We start from the raw sequence: 22825 nt of genomic DNA on the forward strand, positions 1-22825 counted from the left end.
ATCCTTGGTCAAAAGCCTGGGAAATAAAATTTTCCTCATTTTTTAAAATAATTATGTTGGGCTTTTCAGTTCTCACGTCTAAGAAGAGTCTAACTAACAGACCAGCAAATAGAAAAACTACACATTTGTAAGCATTTTGATTGGAGAGGGAGGATATTAGATAGGGAAGTAGTAAAAATATTAACATCTTTCCTTCAAATGTGATAATTTCTTTTAAAAGATGAATACAAAGTACTAAAATACTATCCAAAATGTGCCTGCCCTCAGAAGTTTTCCAAACTCTATCTTAACATCTACTTAATTTGACAGTTTTTTTGGTCTCCAGACCTTTATTTTTTTTTTTTTAAATTTTTATTCTTAATTTCCTGTAGAAAATTCTAATTTTCTTAAATTTAAAAAGAATAATAAATATGTTCACTATATTATAATCCACTGAAGAATTCATGCATATACACACACACATCTCTTACACAACTTTGGGGTAATAGAATGTTAATTAATATAAGTAGTAAGCATAAATGTAAAAAATCTAGCTTTTACTTTGTTGTCAAAAGAATACAATAAGAAGCCTCCACTGGAAATAGCAATGTAACTAATCAAAGATACTATGAAGTTCACAAGTCTACAAATTTCACTTGTTTTTGAAAAGTTGGGAAGTAAACACTCTCTAGTGTATGGAACAAGCTATTCACAGTACAAAGCAAACACCAAGGCCAGAGCCACGAAAGATTCGGTTTCATGCTTCACTGCAACCCAGCTGTCCCATGCAACATCCCAGATCCATCTGCTGGCAACCTGCGAGAGAAATGTTTGAGACCAACTTCAGGTTGAACACGTTAACAAGTAGTTTTCAAATCTACACTAGCTTGATTTTTTAAAACATGGTATCAGTATCTTGGAAAGTTATATTTAAGAAGTAATTTTCCCAATTTTCCTTCATGAAAAGACTTGAGTGATGCTGCTTCGGTCCACCCTTCTCTTTCACTGGAGGCTGGTAGTTACCTAACTCAGAGGGACGCTACCTTCCCTGGTGTGTCCAGGGCAGGAACAGTGGCTCCTGTAATGGGGTCTATTAGCTCTGCATATAGTACTATCCTGCTATGTTAAAGTCCTTGATCATGAATTCTTCTCACCACCCTTAAATGATTTTCAATCTTAACTTTGTTCGAACCTTGCCTTGAAATGAAGAAATGGCATTGAGTACACAAGCTGGCTGTTGTGGAAAACCCTCAACCCTTTGTCCCGTTTATAAAGCCACACGTGATCTGACTACAGCCTAGTTCTCTGTGGTGGATCTGGAGTGGCCACACATCCCTTGAATATGAGTTGGTCGTGTGACTTGCTCTGACCAACAGAACAGGACATTGTGCAACTTCCAAGCATGGCCTTCACAGATCCTGAAGCTTCTGCCCTCACCCTGGTGAAATGCTGTGCCCACGTAAGGAAGCCCACTCGATCCACCAGAGGATGATGGCTCCCATGTAGGAGAAACCAGTGCCCCAACCAACAGCCAGCACAAGCCTCCAGGCCCAGTGGGTCATCAGATGGCTGCACGTGCATCATTAAGACTTACAGAAAAGCCAAGCAGCTGACCCAGCTGAGCTGACCCACAGAATGGTGAGCAAACAAACAGCTTTGTTTTAAGCTACTGAGCTCTGGGGTGGTTTGCTGAACAGTAATCCCCTCTCCCCATACTACTGCTCTCCACTAGCTAAACAGAGCCCAGCTACTCCTGTTACTTATCAAGCACACCAACTCCTGCCTTAGCATCTTTGCTTGGGTCCTCATCATCCAGACCGCAGAGGGTCTTCCCTTCTCTAGATGAGCCCACATAGCCACTCTGTCACTCTGCCATATTACCTACCTGAATTTTCTCTCTAGAGCACGCGTCACCATCTAGAACCTTCCTATTACTGAAATGTGTATGCTGTCTGTGGTGGAACTTCCTGGGCTGGGATCGCCTCTGTCCCACTGACGGTGGCTAGACTCTCCTCCCACACGCCATTCAACTGTCCCCTCCTCCACGAAGCCTCTACAGAGTGTTCCAAACAGAAATTTTCTCTCTTTTATTCCCAACTTCCACATATTCACTATCAACTCCCTGGATACTCACACTGCCTAGTGGTATTATCTTTTTAATTACAAATAATGATAATAATAGCTTACTGTTTATTGAGAGCTCTGTGCTGGTGACTATATTAAGGATTTTAATAGAGATAATTTCATTTAATCTCCACAATAACTCTAGGAGTAGGTTTTATCATCACCATTTTATAGATTAAAAAAAACTACACCAAGGCCACAGACAGTAGACATCACTGCCATGATTCATACCTAGGCAATCTGACTCCAAAACCTGGGCTGTTTGTATTATCCATTTTATTTTATTCTATTAAATTCTAAACTGTGTTGCTTTAGTTCCTTGACTCTAAAGTAAAAACTCCTTGAGAATCATGGTCCACGTCTTTTATTCTTTGTATTCTCCTCAGCACCTAACACCCACTAGTACCCAAAATAAATTTACTAGTTAATTTGACATTAGTCAAAATTGGTATGAAAACATAACCATGCAATTTAATAAATTATTTATAGCAAATTGCTACTTCTAGCACTTTTCAAATAATTTACAGTGAAATAATATATACTTAACAAAATGATCCTTTAAGTCAAGGGGCACCTTGGGATCTTGAAGTACCTTGGAATTATCACAATAAATATCAAATCACTGGGGAGGAGATACCTTATAGTTCTAATTGATAGATAATTGATAGATGCTGTATCAATGGGATACTTACATTTATTGCTTGGCCAGTCTTTTGAATAAATAATACTTTTACAATGAACTTGTAACGGTGGAACCCAAATTCTTTGACCACTAACAGTATGCGGTCTGCCAATTCAAGTGACAAATGAGAGAAGACTTTGTCATCATACTTGACATCTTTAAGACATTCCTTTAAAAAAAAAATCTAATTTTCAAACCAAGTATTTTCTATATAAAAATTCAAGTAGAAAACGCATCTAAATAATACATATAACTGCTTTAAAAATACAAATATCCCTAACCAAATAATATTAAATAAATTTTATGCTTGCCAATTTATTTCAATAACAACTTTTTTAAAAATTTATTTTGGTTTTTTAACTATGTTCAATTGCTCTTCATTATCAACACTTAACCTGTTTTACTTTTATTAGACTACTCTGTCAAACAGTTATTAGGGAGACCTAAGGGGAATTTTAAAAGAAAGCTCTTGGAAGTTATTGGGGAAAGGAACCTTATTTAATTTATGTATTTGTTAAAATTCAGATTTGTTTTCCTCAAGCAAGGGTAACTTGGATCCAGAGCCTGCATTATGTCTCACCTCTTCTTCAGTTGCCTCGGATTAAAACTAGCTTCTTTCCAGCCCTCTCCAGGTGGTTTCTCACTCCACTGCTTTTTTTCTCTGGCCTCCAGGAAAATGCAGATATTTCTAATCACCTTTATTAATACATTAACATATAGCTTTGGGAAACAGACGTGGCTCACAGGCCATGAAGCACTACTCTTTCTTACAAGCCATGAGCAGAACCGGACTGCCCAGTGAGCAGACCACATGGGCTGTGGACTAACTGGCTTGGTGCACATGACAGCAATGCAATGCTCTAGGTTCTGGGGATAGTGAGTGGACCGTACCAGCTAATTTCTTAGGAGTGTAAGCATGTTTTTTTGTTTGCTTTTGTCTCCCTTCTACAATGCTTCTGGATCAAAAAGTGGGTCCAGCATGTGGCCGTGGCTCTGCCTTCCCGACAATCAACAGCACCTGCACTCCATTCTGAATCTGATTAGAGCTCAAGCTCGGGCTTCTCGGAGTCAAACTCGACCCCTGCTCATCTACCCAGGAGCCCGCCACCCACGTGCTGACTGTATACTTGGCCCTCAGGCCTGGGGTGCTATCCCTAAGTCAGATCTCTCAGAATGGCAACTCCAGGACGTCCACAACGAGAAAAAGTTGCACAGTATTTGACAACTGTGCTTGGTCCCCTAGTGTTTTAAAAGAGTAAAACTGGGCATGTTTATCTTTGGCTGGCTATTACTGCATCCACTTCACTCACTCATATTAATTGTCTGACAGTTTTAAGCAATTGATTGGCAATTAAGCCCTAAGTACATAATTTTAAGAACTCTGAAGACTGACTAGAAAATAAATTTCTTAAACCCAAGGGATTATCCTCACTACTTCCAGGTTTTCCCCAAATTCCTCTCACCTCAATCCTCCACACCTTAAAGCTCCAGGATGCTAACACTGTCTGCCTCCCCATTCACCCCCAAAATCTCTCTCTCGGGATTCTGGTCCTCTTGGCCCTGCCCATTCAGTAGGCTACTTGCTCTTACCTGGACTCTTGCTGTGTTTCAGGCATGAAGTTGCCCAGAGAGCCCCATGTAAAGCCTTAATGGCTTTTAATTTAAAGTGGACAGGAAATGGAGTATACTTTCCATGTCCTCCAAGCCAGAGGGGTCATCTTCCCCCTCTTGGTTCCTACTCACCCTCTACTTACCAGGCTCCTCTGGGTTGCCTCACAGATCCCAGGCTTTATCTCCCTAAGTTCCCCTTTTTAATAAATAATGAACTCTTGCTGTAGGAAGATACCCATGAACTCCACCAATTTCTATGTCTCAACTTTATTCAGTGTTCCCTAAATCAAGGGCACGTGATCTCAAGCCATCCACCTACATGTCCAATAAGCTGTTCCAGGCCCCATCACACACAATGTAATCCGGTGAATTATTACATGTTAACTGCAACTTAAAATCCTACTATATTCAATAAATTCGAATTCAGCCTGTGTGGTAGGGCCAAGTGTGAGACACACCAGAATGTCCATTCTCACATCATGAATGTTTGCTATTAGTGTTTACATCAGAGAAGCAGGTCATGAATAACCCTTGTATTAAATTGATTGAATTTCTTCATTTCCTAAAATATGGCTCATGAGCCATTATATCTGCCAAATATCATCTGAAAATTATTATTTCAGTTTAGAAACATGTCTATGTCTATGGTTGTAGAGGGAGGTTGGAAAGTGGTATAGAGATCAAAATAGACCACATCAAAATGTGCTGCTTTGGCATACTGATTATTTTGAGTTAAAAGCACTTGAAAAAAGCAGATGCAAAAGAACACTCTGACTTTCCTTTTTCTTCCTGAAAGGAGAAGATAAAACTCCTATGTGAAGGTGTCCTCCCTGTACCAGGAGGAAGAGCGATATTATTATTATCAGAGATGGGGCGTGGAGGCCAAGAGAAATATGTACAAACAAACCCTGTTAAACTAACCCTTCTATTCCCAACACTTTTCCACAATTATCTGTCTTAGTCCAAACCCCTTTGTCTGGTCACATTTTCACAATTTATTACCCTTTATTTGAACTACTATGTGAGCATTTAGCTCTAACAGCTTGTGTCCACATTATTCTTGTGAAGTCCTCCACATACAAGTAAAAATTACTAAAGAAACTTTTCATATTTTCCCCCTGTTAATCTGTCTTATGTCAGCTAATTCTTAGTCCATGTGGAAAACTTAAGTAGAGGAGAAACTTTACCTTTCCTACCTTAATATTCACCTAAATATTTTTCTGTCCCTATATCTTAGCCTTTTAATAAAAAGACTAAGTGTCTTTAATTTAACAATATAAGAGCATATGTTTAAGTGATCAGATACAGTCAACACTTAAACTACCTTTAGGACAGAAATTGCTGTTCATGGGGGAAAAGCAAGATGACCGATTAGAAGACCCTACTGCTCATCTTTACCAGAAAGACAGACAAAACAACAAATACACAATTACATTTGGACAGAAATAACTAAAGGAGAGCACCACAGCACATCAAAGGAGTAACAGAAATGCTAGTAAGCACAGAAACTCAGGACAGCCACACAGAGAATGAAAGGTAACATGCAGCCTCTGCTGCACCATCCCACAGCCAGGATCAGCTGGGAACCAGGAGGAACTTCTCCCTGCAGGAAAAAGGTAAGTGACAGAACCCCAGCAGCCCCTATCAACACCTTGGACATGTACCATCCTCACCACTGGTGATCCCAGCAATCTTCATAGGCACTAACCCCAGCTGAGGGTGCAACAGAAAACCATCAAACTGCAATAATAAAACAAGAGGGAAAAGAAAGAAAAAAAAGATATGCAAAGTAACCAAAAAACAATCAATAAAATGACAGGAGTAAGTCTGCACTTATCAATGATAACCCTGAATATAAACAGACTGTATTCCCTACTTAAAAGATATAGACTGGCTGAATAATTTTTTTTTTTTTAAAAAGCAAGACCCAACTATATGTTGCCTTCAGGAAATTCTCTTCACCTTTAAAGACACAGATAAACTGCAAGTGAAGGGATGGAGAAACATTTTCTATGCAAACAGAAACCAAAAGTGAGTAGGAGTAGCTACACTTACATAAACTAAAACAGACTTTAAGTAAAAACTATAAAAATAGACACAGAAGGTCATTATATAATGTTTAAGGGGTCAACTCAGAAGAAGATGTAATAATTGCAAATATATATGCACCCAACATCAGAGCACCCAGATATATAAAGCAATTATTATTGGATTTACAGAGATAGATAGACTCCAATACAATAATTGTTGGGGAATTCACCACCCCACTCTCAGCATTGAACAGATCATCAAGACTGAAAACTAGAAAAGAAATGCTGGATTTTTTTGTGTGTGTGTCCTTTTTGAGACCGGCCGCACCGCGCTCAGCCAGTGAGCGCTGTGAGCGCACCGGTCATCCCTATATAGGATCCGAACCTGCAGTGGGAGCGCTGCTGCACTTCCCAGCGCCGCACTCTCCCGAGTGCACCACGGGCTCGGCCCGAAATGCTTGATTTTAACTGAACTCCAGATGAAGTGGGCCTTAGAGATATTTACAGAAGATTTCATTCAACAACTACAAAATATATATTCTTCTCATAAGCACATAAAACATTCTCTTGGATTGACCATATGTTAGTCCACAAAACAAATCTCAACAAATTTAAATAAACTGAAATTATATCAAGTATCTTCTCTGACCACAATGGAATAAAACTAGTTATCAATAGCAAAAGGAACTTTCAAAATTGTACAAATACATGGAGATTAAACAACATGCTCCTGAACTACCAATGAGTCAAAGAAGAAATTAGGAAGAAAATTAATAAATTTCTTGAAACAACTGAGAACAGAAGCACAACATACCAAAATCTATGGATACAGCCAAAGCAGCCTAAAAGAGAAGTTTATAGCAATAAACATCTACATCAAAAAAGCATAAAGATTTTAAGTAAACAATCTAATGATGCTGAGGGGTTAGAAATCTTGATTCTCCTTTGATTTTAGGATTTTTAGGTAAATGCATGAATGGGGCTAAAGCTTTCAGTTAGGGGACAAAAGTCCACAGATAACTTGGCAAAAGCCCATATAATCATTTCTAATCACAGTTTAGGGATGGGATTGTGTACTTTGACTACTTTAGGTCGCTGGTTCAATTTTGGCTCGAAGGACTATTTGACTATTTAACCTACTGATTGTTGTTAAGATATGTTGAGGAAGCTGCTTGATTGTTGTTTAAATATGCTAAGGAAATTGCTGTAGGGAAAGATGTCAAAAAAGAAAATGTTTGCTAAGGGCAAGCTGTTTGTTGGTGGATCAACTTAGCTTTTACAAATTGCATTCTGGAATGTCACATTGTTAATTTTACTGCTGTTACTAGTTTTACACTGCCTTTGTTTTTATGTTCTTCTTTGATAACTGAATCAACTCATTTTTCTTGTGAAATTTCCTTGTCTTGTCAATAAAAAGAAAAGCTAATTTTGAATAGGGGCTGCTCCCTGATGGGCTGCAGTTCCTCCAGGCCTCATTCATGGTGCTTTGAGTAATTCTTTCTTTTTTCGTCTCCATTACACAGAGGGAAGTGTAACATAATGATACATCTCAAGTAACTGGAAAAAAAAAAAAAAACTAAACACAAAATTAGTAAAAAGAAAAAAATAATAAAGATCAGAGCAGAAATAAATAATATTGAGGCTAAAAACACAATACAAAAGATTGACAAAACAAAATGTTGGTTTTTAAAAGGTTAAAAAAATTGACAAACCATTAGTAGCCTAGCCAAGAAAAAAAGAGAAAACACTCAAATAATTAAAATCAGAAATGGAAAAGAAGACATTACAACTGATACCACAAAAATATGAAGGATCATGAACAACTATATGCTAACAAATTGGAAAACCTTGAGCAAATGGATAAATTCCTGTATATATACAATATACCTAGATTAAACCAAGAAGAAATAGAAAATCTGAACAGATCAATTACGAGTAACAAGATTAAATCACTAACAAAAATTCTCCCACTAAAGAAAATCTCAGGACCAGATGGCTTCACTGCTGAATTTAACAAACATTGAAAGAATTAATACCAATTCTTCTCAAATTATGAGGCCAGCATAGCCATGATACCAAAACTAGACAAGAACACACACACACACAGACATACAAAACTACAGGCACATAGATGAAAAAAATCAACAAAAAACGAGGAAACAAAATCCAGCAGCATATTAAAAAGATCATTAAGGACAGTGGTCATGATGGCAGAATAGATGGTACACAGAGTTACCCTCTCCCACAATCAACCAATTTACAACTATTAAAAAGCAATGACTGCCAAGCTGGGGCCTCTAGAGCTCAGGGGAATAAGAGAAGAGACCTACAGTGTTCATGAAAGTGGGAGAAACCAAGATGAGAGAAAGAAAGGACCATTCTGACCATTTCAAGCCCCAGCCACTTCAAGGCTGGCCCTGGTGAGCACATGGAGCAAGAGCTGGCAAAAGATGCAGCTGTGCCCTTCATATGAAGTTGCCTGGAGGCGGCAGTGGGAGATGACCCCAGGCCATCAAGACCACTGACAGGATTCCCGTAAACCTACCTAGGAGTGACAGGCCACAGATAACTGAAAAAAGGAGCCACTCAAAGGCTGGTGAGTCATCACAAGGGACCGAAGCATGGCCCACCCCATGGGATGTGTTTGGAGTGTGGGGGTTGGGGGAGACAGGCCCACCAGGGGAACACTGGAGCACAGCATGAACAGCTGATCTGCCTGTCAATCAGTGCAGGACCACTCAGTGGAGACAGGTTAGAAACACAGAACTGCAGGGGATGCAGTTTCCATCTGAGAAAAGATTAAGGACCAGACCAGAGTTTCCACACAACCTAGGGGTACCCGACCTCACAAGACCTAAAAGTGCTTACAAGGTCAACAATTAAAACCTGAGCTGCACGAAAAGCCTTCCCTCGAAAATCAGCAAGCAAAGCAGCAATTTAGCTCAACCACAGGGCTCAAATGCTGGTTCCCACCCATTTTAGAAGTAGCCAAAGGACAACAAATTAGTTCCAGTGTAGAGTTTTAAGTGGTGGGAGTAGCTAATAATCCAACACAGAACTGAAAGAAAACACAAAAAACCCACAGATCAGAGATAAAGTTCTGATATTAGCTAGTAAAGGTCTAATACCACCAAAGAACACCTATAAAACCTAGCAGAGCTAGAAGGCCCCCAGGCTCCCAAGCCAGGGTGGAAAGAGGGCTGAGGGCCTCGGCCACACACCCCATTGACATCCAGCCCAGCAATGACCAAGCCCTCACCAGACGCTTCTGGACTTCCGAGCTGAGTGACACCCACGAGGCTGCTGCTGGAAGCACCCCAGGCTCCCAAGCCAAGCCCCTTCCACATCCAGCCCAGCAATGTCCACCAGGCCACCACCAGAAGCACCCCAGGCTCCCAAGACAGACTGCAGGGTGCTGAGGGCCTCAGCCACTTCCTCCTGATATTTGCATCCAACCCAGCAACACCATCAGGCTGCCACTGGAAACACCCCAGGCTCCCGAGCTGGAGCAGTGGGGGGCCAATGGTCTCAGCCACACCTGCCAGTGTCTGCATCCAGCCCAGCGACAACACCAGGCTGCTGTCAGAAGCACCCCAGGCCCCTGAGTCAGAGGTGGTGAGGGACTCAGCCATACACCCATGACATCTGCATCCAGCCCAGCAATGACAACCAGGCCACTGCCAGAAGCACCCCAGGCTCCCGACCTAGGGCAGGGGGTGCTGAGGGCCTCAGACATGTCCCCCGACTCTGCATCCAGCCCAGCTATGACTGCACCACTATCAGAAGCCCCTGGGATCCTCTGCTGGAATAAGGGGGGTGCCACAGGCCTTGACCATGCCCTCCTCCCCGCTTCCTCATCCTCCCATCCTATCCCCTGCCCCTTTCCTCTCTCCCCCTACAACCCAACTGTTCCACAACAACATCTTAGAATGTAAAAAATAATAATAATTAATTAAGAAAATAAGATCATTCACCATAATCAAGTGGGATTTATCCCAGGGATGTGAGGTTGATTCAACATATACAGATTAACAAATGTCACACATCACATCAACAGAATAAAAGACAAAAACATGTAATTACCTCAACTGATGCAGAAAAAGCATTTGATAAAATCTAACACACATGTATGATAAAAAAAACCCTCAACAATTTGTATAGAAGGAATGTACGTCAACACAATAAAGGTATATGATAAACACACAGCTAATATCACACCTAACAGGAAAAAGCTGAAAGCTTTTCCTCTAAGAACTGGAACAAGATGAGAATGGCCACTCTCTCCACTCTTATTCAACATGGTACTAGAAGTCCTGGCCAGAGCAATTAGGCAAGCAAGAGTAATAAAGGGCATTCAAATTGGAAAGGATGGGCCGGCCCAGTGGCGCACTGGAGAGTGTGCCACTTGGGAGTGCGGCGGCGCTCCCACCGAGGGTTCGGATCCCATGTGGAGACTGGTTCCCGCTCACTGGCTGAGCGTGGTGCGGGTGCAACACCAAGGGTTGCGATCCCGTTACCGGTCAGTAAAAAAAGACAAAAAGGGGGAAAAAAAAAAAAAAGAGCATTGATAGTCCATGATGTGAACTGTTTATAGAGATATGCAAAATATTTATATTAAATACTCTTAATCGATCACATATATGAAGTATCTGTATATGACACTTTCAAACATTTTTTGAAAAACTAAGGACAAAGAAGTGAAAGAAAAGGATGAGACCAGGTGAACTCCCCACTCAAATGACTACAGAACTTCTATGTGTTCCCTAAAGGAGAGGCTCAACTCCTGTAGCTGAAGGGCTGAAACTGCTGAAAATAAAATACAGAACCTCAACTTGCAACTAGCTTATTTACAATGCAAGTTGAGCTCCCAGCCTTGCAGGTTGTCTACTGCTAAAGTGAGGACATGGTTTGGGAAAGAATGGGATCCTATAAGTTGGGAGCTTATTGAGGTCAGGTGATCAATAAGTTTCAGCTCAATATTATCTCTCACTGGGACCAGTGGGTCCACAAATTTAGCCCGTGGCCAGTTCCAGAATGCAATTGGAATAGAACACTTATCAACTGGCAGAATCCCCACAATTGTTCCCTGACTTGTGAAGCAAGGACTTTCATGGCGGGAAAGGCCAGGTGGAAGCAGTTAGAACTGTTCTACCTAGGAAAAGACTAAATCAAAAGCAATACCACACCACTGGAGGAACTGCAAACATCAGTGCTGGCATCAAGGACTTGAAAGATGCAGTGGTGGTAACTCCCATCCACATCTTTCAAGTCTCCTACTTGGCCTGTGAAGAAGACAGATGGATCTTGGAGAATGACAGTGAATGATCTAAGCTTGACCAGATGGTGACTCCAATTGCAGTTGCTGTACCAGACGTGCTTTCATTGCTTGTGCAAATTTACATCCCCTGGTACCTACAGTACAAGTGATGATCTGGCAAATGACTTTTTCTCCATACCTGTCCATAGGCCCCAGCAGAAGCAGTCTACTTTCAGCTGGCAAGGCTAGCAATGCACCTTCACTGTTCTACCTCAGGAATACAACAACCATCCAGCCCTGTGTCATAATTTAGTTCACAGAGACTTTAATGTCTTTCCTTTCCACAGATATCACACTGGTGGTTCCATTACATTGATGACATTATGCTGATTGAATCTAGTAAGCAAAAAGTAGCAATTACTCTGGACTTACTGCTAAGACATTTGTATATGAGGGTTGGAAATAAATCTTACTAAAACTTATGGGCCTTTACTTTAGTGAGATTTCTAGGCACATCAAGATATCCTTTTCTAAGGTGAAGGGTGAGTTGTTGCATGTGGCCTATCCTGCAACCAAAAAATAAGCACACTGCCTACTAGCCCTCATTGTTTTTTGTTTGTTTGTTTGTTTGTTTTTACGTATCCAATTTGTCTGGACTCATTGTGTTTTGAAGGCAACATATTCCTCATTTGACTGTGTTATTCTGACCCATTTATTGAGTGACATGAAAACTGCTAGCTTTGAGTGGATCTCAGAACAAAAGATGGCTCTGCAATAGGTCCAGGATTCTGCAAGCTTCTCTGCCACGTGATCCACATGAGCCAGCAGATCTAGTGGTGTTTGAAATATCAGTGGCAGATCAAGATGCTGTTTGGAGCCTTTGGCAGGCCCCTGCAGAAGAATAACATTAGAGACCTTTAGTACTTTGGAGAAAGGCCTCATTATAATATACAGATAAATTACTCTCATTTTGAAAAACAGCTTTTGGCCTGCTGCTGGGCCTTAGTAGAGACTGAATGCTTGACCATGGTACACAAAATTACCATCATGAACTGGGTGTTATATAACCCACTAGCAAAATTTTTGCTTCCTGTTTCCACAACTTTATGCTCTGCTGGTCTAGAGGTCTTAGTTCCAGAGGGAGGAATGCTTCCACCAGAAGATGCAAACACGATTCCATTGAACTGGAAGATATGAGTGCCACCTGGCCATTTTGGGCTCTTCCTGCCTCTGAGTCAACAGGCAAAAAAAAAGAAAAGTTATGGTGTTGGCTTGGGTGAATAATCCTTACTACCAAGGGATAATTGGACCACTACTCCACAATGAAGAAAAATTATGCCTGTAATACAGAAAATTCCTTAGGGTGTAACTTAGTACTACCATGCCCCATCACCAATGGAAAATTGTAATAATCCAACTAGACAAGACTATGAATGGCCCAGATCCTTCAGGAATGAAGGTTTGGGTCATCCCGCCAGGTCAAGAACCATGATCAGGTGAGGTACTTGCTGTATGCAAAGGGAAAAATGAATGGTAGCTGAAGAAGGTAGTTATAAATACCAATTATGACCACACGACCAGTTATAGAAATGAGGACTATAACTGTCATGAGTATTTCCTCCTTATGTGACTATGTGTGTATATATACACATATATTAAGCAAATATATTTTCTTTCTTATTCCCTTATCATGTAACATAAGATATATTGACTTTTATCAGTATTAAAATATTGTTAATTTTACATTATAGTATTTAAATTATGGAATATCAGGAGAATATTAACATCACTCAAGAACTTTACCTCCTCTTCTAGAGAAGGGATTAGTGCATTTTTCAGTTTTACACAGCATAGTTGTATCATATTAGGTGAAATTTTGACCTTGTTATTGTCTTATTTGGAAATTAAGTTTTGTTTTAAGGAGACTTGTATGGGTCCCCAGTTGACAAAGGGTATACTTGTGATAGTTAATTTTATGTGTCAACTTGATTGGAATAAGGGATGTCCCAATAGCCGGTAAAACATTATTTCCAGGTATTAGGTCTGTGAGTGTTTCCAGAAGAAATCAGCAAGCATATGAATCAGACAGAGAAGAAGATGGCCCTCATCAATGTGGGTGGACACCATCCAATCTTTTGAGGGCCTGAGTAAAACAAAAAGGTGGAGGAAGGGCAAATTTGTTCTCTGCTTGATATGGCTGAATTGTGTCCCTCAAGTCTTATGTATTCAAAGTTTGATCCCCACTGTGACTCCTAAGAGGATGAGAAATCCTATTATGGTATGGAAAGATGGGGCCTTGAAGTGGTGATTAAGTTGATGGTTTAATGGTGATCACAGGCATGGTTCTGAGGGCTTTAAACTGAGCATGTGAGAGTTCCTCTCTCTGCTTCCGTCATCTTGCAATGTGATGCCCTGTGTTACTGAAGCCACCACCAAGAAAGCCTTCACCAGATGTATTCCCTAGACTTTAGACTTCTCTGCCTCAGAAACTGTAAGCAGTAAATATAGTTTCTTTATAAATTACCCAGTTCCAGTTATTTTGTTATAAGCAACAGAAACAGACTAATACACTGCTTCAACTGGGACATCCAACTTCTCCCACTATTGGACTCTGTCACTCTAGGTTCTTAGGCCTTTAGACTTGAACTGTGTTACACCATTGATGTTCCTAGTTCTTCAGCTTGCAGATGTAAGATGGTGGAACCTCCTGGCCCCATAATTGCATTATCCAACTGCTATAATAAATCTCCTCATATATATAATCCCTTATTAGTTCTGTTTCTCTGGAGAACCCTAATACAATACTGCTATCACAAATATCTATCAACTTACCTTCAGTATCTGCTGGACTTTAGATTCTACTGAATTGGCTTGAAATTTCCTCAATGGCTGCATTCTATATGAATTAGCAAACTTTAATTTTGCCAGGGCACTCTTCCATTCTTTACCTATATCAGCGATTGAGTCATCAAATGGAGGCTCCACATACTGAACATCATGAATTGATTCTCTCAGTCTTTCTCTTAAGATCTGGGCAAACTGAAAAAGGGGGGGAGGAGGAGGGAAGTATGATGGAAAAGGGATAGACATTACTTTTTTAATTGTAAAATAAAATTTCAGATTAAAGAACTCTGGCACAGTAGGGCAGGACTGACACAAAGCTTAGAAAACTGTTAAAACAGATATCTATGATAATGTGATCACTAAATCCTAGATTCACTGCTGGCTATCAATTTGGTAAAAGAGAAAAGAATACTATCTTTTTATCTTATGCACAAATATACACATATAGATATGCGTGTATGTATTTAGAATATTCACAGAAGATCCAAAAGAACTAGAAACAAAAGTGGCCTCCAGAGAGGGCAACTGAGTGGCTAGTGGGGTAGGAAATGTAAGGAAAACCTTTTATTCTCACAACTCTGAGCTTATGAAAATATTATCCTTCTCTGTTTCAATATTTTATTTAACTTTGAATAAGTAATACAATTATTTAGGTAACACATTCATAAGTCTTAAGCTGAAAAGATATCAAACTGTACTGATTTAGCATATACATCTGTCTATGCTTTTCACATGCAATACTCATTCTGTGACATCCAACATGCATTAAATATTTATTTAGTGCCTATTATGTTCCAAATAAATGCTGTGGCCTCTTAAAGTTGTGAGCTTCATTTTAATAATAGTGTAAAATTTATTTTTCTTGACTAATTGCTTGACTAGAACTTCTAGTTCTATCGTGAATAGAAGTTGTGAAGGTGGACATCCTTTCCTTATTCCTTACATCAGAGGAATATTTTTGAGTTTTTCCCCTTTGGGTATAATGTTTACTGTGGGTTTTTCATATATGGCTTTTATTATGGTGAGTTAGTTTCCTTTCTATTCCTCGTTTGTTGAGTGTTTTTAGCATGAAAGCATGTTAAATTTTGTCAAATGCTTTTTCTTGATCGAGATAATCACATGGTTTATTTTTTCATTTTGTTAATGTGGTATATTACATTGATTGATTTTCTTATGCTGAACCATTTTTCCATTCTAGGAATAAATCCTTGGTCATGGTATATAATACTTTTAATATAATGCTGAATTCAGTTTGCTAATATTTTGTTGAGAATTTTTGCATCAATGTTTAAAAGGGATATTGGTCTGCAGTTTTCTTTTCTTGTAGTTTGTTTTTCTGGCTTAGGTATCAGGATGAATATGATCTCATAGAATGAGTTAGAATGTATTCCTTTTTGCTTCTATCTTCTGAAAGATACTGTAGAGAATTGGTATAATTTCTTCCTTACATGTTTGGTAAAATTCACCAGTGAACCCAACTGTGTCTGGTGCATTTTGTTTTAGAAGGTTATTAACTGCTGGTTCAATTTTAGATAGGTCTGTTGATATTGTCTACTTCTTCTTGTGCAGGTTTTGGCAGATGGTGTCCTTCAAGAAATTGGTCCATTTCAGCTAGGTTATCAAATTCATGTTCAAAGAATTGCTCGTAATATTCCTTTATTAACCTTTTTTTTTTTTTTTAAAGATGACCGGTAAGGGGATCTTAACCCTTGACTTGGTGTTGTCAGCACCACGCTCACCCAGTGAGCAAACCGGCCATCCCTATATGGGATCCGAACCCGTGGCCTTGGTGTTATCAGCACCGCACTCTCCCGAGTGAGCCACAGGCCGGCCCCTTTATTAACCTTTTGATGTCCACGGGATCTATAGAGATGTCCCCTCTTGTATTTGTGATATTAGTGTTACTTCTCTTGTATTCTTGGCCTGGCAAGAGGCTTAAGATTATATTGATCTTTTCAAATAAACAGCTTTTTTTTTTTTTTTTTGTCTTTTTTTCGTGACCGGCAACGGATTGCAACCCTCAGTGTCGCGCCCGTACCGGACCGGGACTGGCAACGGGATCGCAACCCTCGGTGTTGCTCCCGCACCTTGCTCAGCCAGTGAGCGGCCGGTCTGTATGTGGGATCCGAACCCTCAGCGGGAGCGCCGCCGCGCTTCCCAAGCGGCGCACTGTAGCAGTGCGCCACCAGGCCAGCCCCCAAATAAACAGCTTTTCATTTTCTGATTTTCTCTCTATTGATTTCCTGTCTTCAATTTCATTGACTTCTGCTATTTTTATTATTTATTTTCTTCTGCTTACTTTGGATTTCATTTGGTCTTCCTTTTCTTAAGGTGAAAGCTTAATTATTTTAGATTTTTCTTCTTTTCTAATATATGTATGTCTCTATTGCTATAAATTTCCCTGTAAGCACTGGTTTTGCTGCATCCCCAAAATTTTTATACATTGTGTTTTCATTTTCATTCAGTTCAAAAAAATTTTTAAATGTCTCAAGATATATATAGATACACACACACACACACATATATCTCTAGAATTTCTTTTTCTTTTGTAGAATTTCTGTTTACATTGTTTTCTGTTTTTGTATACATTGTGTTTTCATTTTCATTCAGTTCAAAAAATTTTTTAAATGTCTCAAGATATATATAGATACACACACACACACACATATATATATATCTCTAGAATTTCTTTTTCTTTTGTAGAATTTCTGTTTACATTGTTTTCTGTTTTTGCATGGTATTTTATCAACTACATCTGTTAACATATTAATCATAGTTGTTTTAAATTCTCTGATAATTCCAACATCCCTGCTATGTCTGGTTCTGATACTTGCTTTTTCTCTTTTGTTCTTTGCCTTTTAGAATGCCTTGTAATTTTTTCTTGATAGCCAAATATGATACAACAAGTAAAAGGAACTGCTGTAAATAACCTCTAGTACTGTACTGGCAATGTATGGGAGGAGAGGGAGCATTCTAAAGTCTTATAATTAGGTTTCAACCTTTTACTGAGACTGTGCCCCTGAACTGTTGACTTCACAAATGTTTCTCAATTTTTTCCCTCCCCACTTAAGTGGGATAGAATACCTAGAGTGGGCTAGAGTTGGGCATTTTTCTTCCCCCCTGCCAGTTAGGCTCTGCAAACCCACAGGAAATTAAGCTCTGGTTAACCAGTTTCTCTTGCAGGCATATCTAATTAAGAACAGAATGCTTTGGTGTACTTCAAAATGTCCCCATTCCCACCCTCCTTGCTAGAAGCATGAGGGAATGTTTCTAAAATATTTACTTGGGAACCTGCTTTAACTCGTGGTAAAACTCAGAAAAGTTTGGGGATCACCCTATGACTGAATTTCCCTGCAGTTTTTAATTCTGAATTGCCCACACTTAGCCTCCAGCAATCTGTCAATTACATTTCAGGTTTTTCTACCCTGACATTGGTGCCCACATTTTGTTCTCTGTTATGTTGTGATTCTCTGCATCTGCCTGTCACTTCAATTTGGGGGACAGTGGTTTGCCCTGCAACCCTATGTCTCTTCCAGATATGAGGTAAATTTTCATCTTGTTCAGCTTTTTACTTGTTAGGATGCAGTGCTGACTCCAAGCTCCTTACATGCAGAACTGAAACTGATGCTCTTACCTTTTTTGTTTGTTAGACATTTTAGCTAGGTATAGAATTCTAGTTATTTTCTCTCAGGACTTAAAGATAATTTCTCAATGTTTTCTGTATTGAATTTTTTTCTGAGAAGTCTGCTGTTGTTTTATCTTTGTTTCTGTGTATGTTTATTTTGTCTAGCTGCCTTTAAATTTTTAAATCACTGGTTTCAAGCAATTTGATTGTTCTATGTCTTGGCATAATTTTATTCATGTCTCATGTTCAGAGTTCATTGGGCTTCTTGGATTTGTGGGTTTATAGTTTTCATAGTTTGGAAATTTCTCATTTCTTCAAATATTTTTTGTCTGTCCCCTCTCTTCTCATTTGGGGACTCAAGTTACAAGAATATTAGGCCACTTGAAGTTCTCCCATACCTTATTGATATCTTCTAATAAATATATATTTTTATCTCTAAATTCACTAATCCTTTCTTCTGCAGTGTTGAATCTTCTGTTAATCCCATTGAGTGTATCTTCATCTCTGGCATCTTATCTTTTACCTACTTGGTTTGGATTTAACATGCTCTATTTTTCTCTACATTCTTCAATGCATGGAATGTAATTATAACTCCTTTGTAATATAAACGTTATATAGTAATTGCTTAAGTTGATGAAAACTTATACAATAACTTTTATCATAGCTTCAAGTATCCTTTTATATTAATTCCATCATTGTGTCATTTCTTGGTGTGTTTTTATTGTTTCTTCTCATTTTGGGTTCCTGCTTCTTTGCAGGTTTGCTAACATTTAATTGGCAATCAGACACTGTGAATTTTACCTTCTTACATGCTGAATGTTTTTATATTTCTAAAAGATATCCTTGAGTTTTCTTCTAGGATATAGTAATTTGAAAACAATTTAATCTTCTTGAGCTTTGCTTTCAGGCTCTGATAGGCAAAACCAGAGACACCTTTATGTCTGGACTATTTTCTTTCCCCTGCACTACTGAGAGAATACCATTTTAGCACTCTAACCAAAGCCTTATGTTTTTCATGGTTTTCTACTTTTACTGGTGATTTACACAAACTATTCTGAGTCCAATGATTTTTTCCTGATCTTCTTGAGTGGTTCTTTCTTTGCCCTCAGGTGGTTTCCACACCAGATGCACTGATGCACTAATCTGAGGACTCAAGAGAAACCCTCTGAAGATCTCTGGAGCTCTTTGTGCAGCCCTGTCTTTTCCAATAACCTGCCCTGCAGTCTCATGCTATCTTGACTGCTCCAGAGTCCTAACTTCCTTTCAACTAAAAAAAATCTCTCCTCATGTTGTGGCCTTGAAACTCTCATGAGGCAGTAAGTTGGGGATAATATTGGAGCTCACCTGACCTATTTCTCCTCTCTCAGAGATCACTATTCTGTGCTATCTGACATACAACCAATAAAAACAATTGCTTCATATATTGTTATCTGAAGTAGTTTCTGGTAAGAGTTACTCTACGTTGGTTGCAAGTAAAAGTCCCTCGTCAGAAATAAATCTGCTGTTTTAATCATCTCTCAGACTTCTGTGCCTATCCTTTAACTGTGGAAGAGGCATTATTAGCTCCCTAAACCTCTCTTAAAAATCACTTTGTTCTTCTTTGTTAAGAGAATGCCTCTTAGGGTAACGATTGCTATCTTTTCCACCACAATATACTTAAGGGATACAACTACATTGTATCATTAACAGTAGCTCCCAACAACAATTATTCTCATGGGGATGGGGCATGCATGTGTGGCCTGAAAACAGCCCTTAGTGATCCTAATATGCTGAAAATTCACATCTCTGCCATTTCTTTTTTATGTATAATATTGGTCATCTGATTTAGTATACTCTTATCAAAGAGTATTTTACTCCTTTTATTAATGAAGAATCTTTAATAACTTTTCCTAAACATAGGAATAAGTTTTAAATATGATCAAATTTTTGGCATCTTCTAATTCAACATGAGATTAATTATTTAAACTATTGGTGTGGCATTTCCTTACAATGAGGCTCCTTATTATAGTCCTAGAATAAACTGAGCTTTGTAATGAGATATTAATGTACAGTCATATGCCACATGACATTTTGGTCAACAAAGGACTGCATATACAAGGGTGGTCCCATAAGATTATAATGAAAATAAAAAAAAATTCCTATTGCCTAGTACATCATACTTGTCATAACGTCATAGGCACAAAACATTATTCACATAGGGGCAACAGGCTATACTATATAGCCTAGGTGTGTAGTAGGCTATACCATCTAGGTCTGTATAAGTATGCTTCATGATGTTCGCACATCATGAAAATTGCCTAAACAATGCATTTCTCAGTACTTATCCCCATCGTTAAGCAATGCATGGCTGTATTTTTAAATGCTATTTGCTAGTGTTTAAAGAATCGCAAATGAAAGTGCACGGGGAACTTCAGTTTGCCATCCTCCATTTAAAATAAACCTCAACCATTTTCTCTGTGTCATTCCAAAGAGTTCATCTTATTAGCCTAATTTCAGTCTCATACTCACTATGAAGTTAAGAAAAGTGGCTCAGAATCCCGTCAACCCTCTATCTGATGGGAGATGAGTTAGTTCTCTAAAAGAAAATTAGGTGCTACCACCAAAAGAAAAGAAATGAATGCAGGACAGATATTCAAGAGATGTTCATATTAATTACTTTGTGTGTCCTACTTTTTCCTGTGCTCAGAAATATGGGAATTATCAACTACCTGAAAGTTAGAAATGACTCTTTAGTACACTCAGTGTCCTCAGGTACATTTAGTGAGCAGTTGTGGAATCCTTAATCTCCTTATAGTTATTGGTCTATTCATATTTCTTACCTCTAGAAGAGTCGATTTTAAAGATAGCTATGACTAAAGACATCCATATCAAACAAACAATAACTGCCTTGGTCCATTTCCCCTCACTCTGATTTTAGCCTATATACCAAGAGCCTACCCATACATACAAGTCTGTTCATACACACACGTATCTTCTACGTGTCTCCTCATTTTGAGTTCAGGCTCATTCAACTTTTAAGACTACTTCAGACCTTTAGCAGGTAGTAAGTTTATAAAAGTCACCCTGTATGCCTCAAAATATAGAAAATTTCCCTTACTGCTGGTGATCTATGTTATCTAGATTTATTGCCATACAATACAGCACAGCATTTGGGAGGTGAAGTCTGAAATACAACAGATTTCTAGACTTGCTGTACTCTTTTTCTTAGCTGTGTGAACTTAGCCTGTTTACTTTCCCTGCTTTAGTTTGTTCTTCTGTAAAATGCGGACACCAAAGACACATCATTAGAATCTAAAATGTTTTGACTTTTTTTGAGAATTTGCTTTTTTGTTATTTTGGAGTGCTAGTGAAACCTTTTAGGGTTTTCAGAAATTGGTGTTTTGCCTGTTATATCTGCCCTCATCCCACCAATTTTGGGTCTCATTAAGTAGGAATTAAAAAAAAAAAAAAAACCACACACAAAAAAACCCACTACAGACAACTAGCCCAGGAATCCCAGGACACAGGTTCCAGTCTCAGCTCATCATTACACAGTTTTGCATCCTAAGGCAAATTATTTGTCTCTTAATGTCTCAATAAAAGACGTAATATTCATTAAATTAACGGCTTTCAAAGTATGACAATATGCAAATATTGGTGTTATTCCAACAAATAATGACATTTTCTGTTAATAGCAAATAGTAAGTTAACAGACAGGATTTTTTTTTTTTTGTCTTTTTGTCTTTTTTTCGTGACCGGCAACGGATCGCAACCCTCGGTGTTGCCCCCGCTCCTTGCTCAGCCAGTGAGCGGCAGGTCAACCCTCGGCGGGAGCGCCGCCGCGCTTCCCAAGCAGCGCACTGTAGCAGTGCGCCACCGGGCCGGCCCCAGGATATTTTTAATTTAACTTTTTTCTTCTGTATATTCTTCAAATTCTGAGAGCGTAGATGTTTTAAAAACTCGAAACAACTCTTTGTCCTACTCGGTTTGTCAGGTGTTTTTTTTTTTTTTTTAAGTACAGCATACCTCACTCATTTTTGGCCGGTGAAACTGCCTCTGTACGGACAGTGGCACTAAATATACTGAAATTACGTATTTTCGTACAAAGCAATAATAGATTATTTTAGAAAATCTCCAAGCTAAGCCTAAGAAGAACGCAAGATGATCTTTGTAAAAAGTCTTCCAATCGGTTGATTTAGGGTTCTAAGCCCTTAACTGAAAAATAAAAAACATCTTTAACACCCAAGTCTGGAGGGGGCTGCCCAGCCCAAGTTCGGGCTTTAGTGAGAAAGAAAAAGGAAACCTTGACCCCTGTGCTGTGGCTGGTGACAAGAACAGGCCTGAGGGGAGCGCGGAGCGACAGGCGGGAACAGCCGTCTCGACCCCTCGCGGTCCCGCACTCACTGCCTCTTTCTCGAACATGCTAGCCCTCCTGTCTCTCCGGGGCGTCGCCGGCGTCTGCTGAGGGGTTTGGCTCGGGGTCACCCTCCCGCCCCGGCCTCGCTTCTCCATCCTGCTCTGCTACCCGAGACGCTCGAGTCCTCCTACTGCCGTCGGCCACCAAACGCCTCCCTCACTTCCCGCGAGAGCGGAAGCCTCGCGCCTGCACCCCCCGCGGCCGGACGCGCCTTCCGGCGCCGCTCTAAGACCCGGAGGCGGGGCGGGCGCGGTCTGCGTCATCCACGCGCGCCGCG

General features: G+C 39.5%; 1 protein-coding gene across 2 annotated transcripts; it reads right to left on the bottom strand.

Annotated features, from left to right (window-relative positions):
• Positions 1–521: 521 nt before the first annotated feature.
• Positions 522–22665, bottom strand: TCTE3 (t-complex-associated-testis-expressed 3). Of its 2 annotated transcripts, XM_008589186.1 has the most exons (4): positions 22536–22665; positions 14516–14722; positions 2796–2954; positions 522–795 (listed from the first exon to the last, which is right to left on the bottom strand). In XM_008589186.1, the coding sequence occupies exons 1-4, from the start codon at positions 22641–22643 to the stop codon at positions 685–687; spliced, it is 585 nt and encodes a 194-aa protein (XP_008587408.1). In that variant the 5' UTR covers positions 22644–22665; the 3' UTR covers positions 522–684. The 2 variants fall into 2 exon arrangements, with proteins under 2 accessions (XP_008587408.1, XP_008587409.1); XM_008589187.1 differs by lacking the exon at positions 2796–2954 and having other exon boundaries at positions 672–795; positions 14632–14722; positions 22536–22643.
• Positions 22666–22825: the final 160 nt, after the last annotated feature.

Source organism: Galeopterus variegatus, unplaced genomic scaffold, assembly GCF_000696425.1.
Source record: "Galeopterus variegatus unplaced genomic scaffold, G_variegatus-3.0.2 Scaffold5285, whole genome shotgun sequence".
Lineage (NCBI taxonomy): Eukaryota > Metazoa > Chordata > Mammalia > Dermoptera > Cynocephalidae > Galeopterus > Galeopterus variegatus.

What these genes read in the sequence shown, in the direction of transcription:
- TCTE3 (XM_008589186.1), bottom strand. Translation starts at nt 22,643, where the DNA reads ATGGAGAAGCGAGGCCGGGGCGGGAGGGTGACCCCGAGCCAAACCCCT. An exon ending in GCATGTTCGAGAAAGAGGCA is followed by an intron (nt 14,723 to 22,535) that starts GTGAGTGCGGGA and finishes CCCCTTTTTCAG; the next exon opens with TTTGCCCAGATCTTAAGAGA. An exon ending in AAGTCCAGCAGATACTGAAG is followed by an intron (nt 2,955 to 14,515) that starts GTAAGTTGATAG and finishes TTTTTTTTAAAG; the next exon opens with GAATGTCTTAAAGATGTCAA.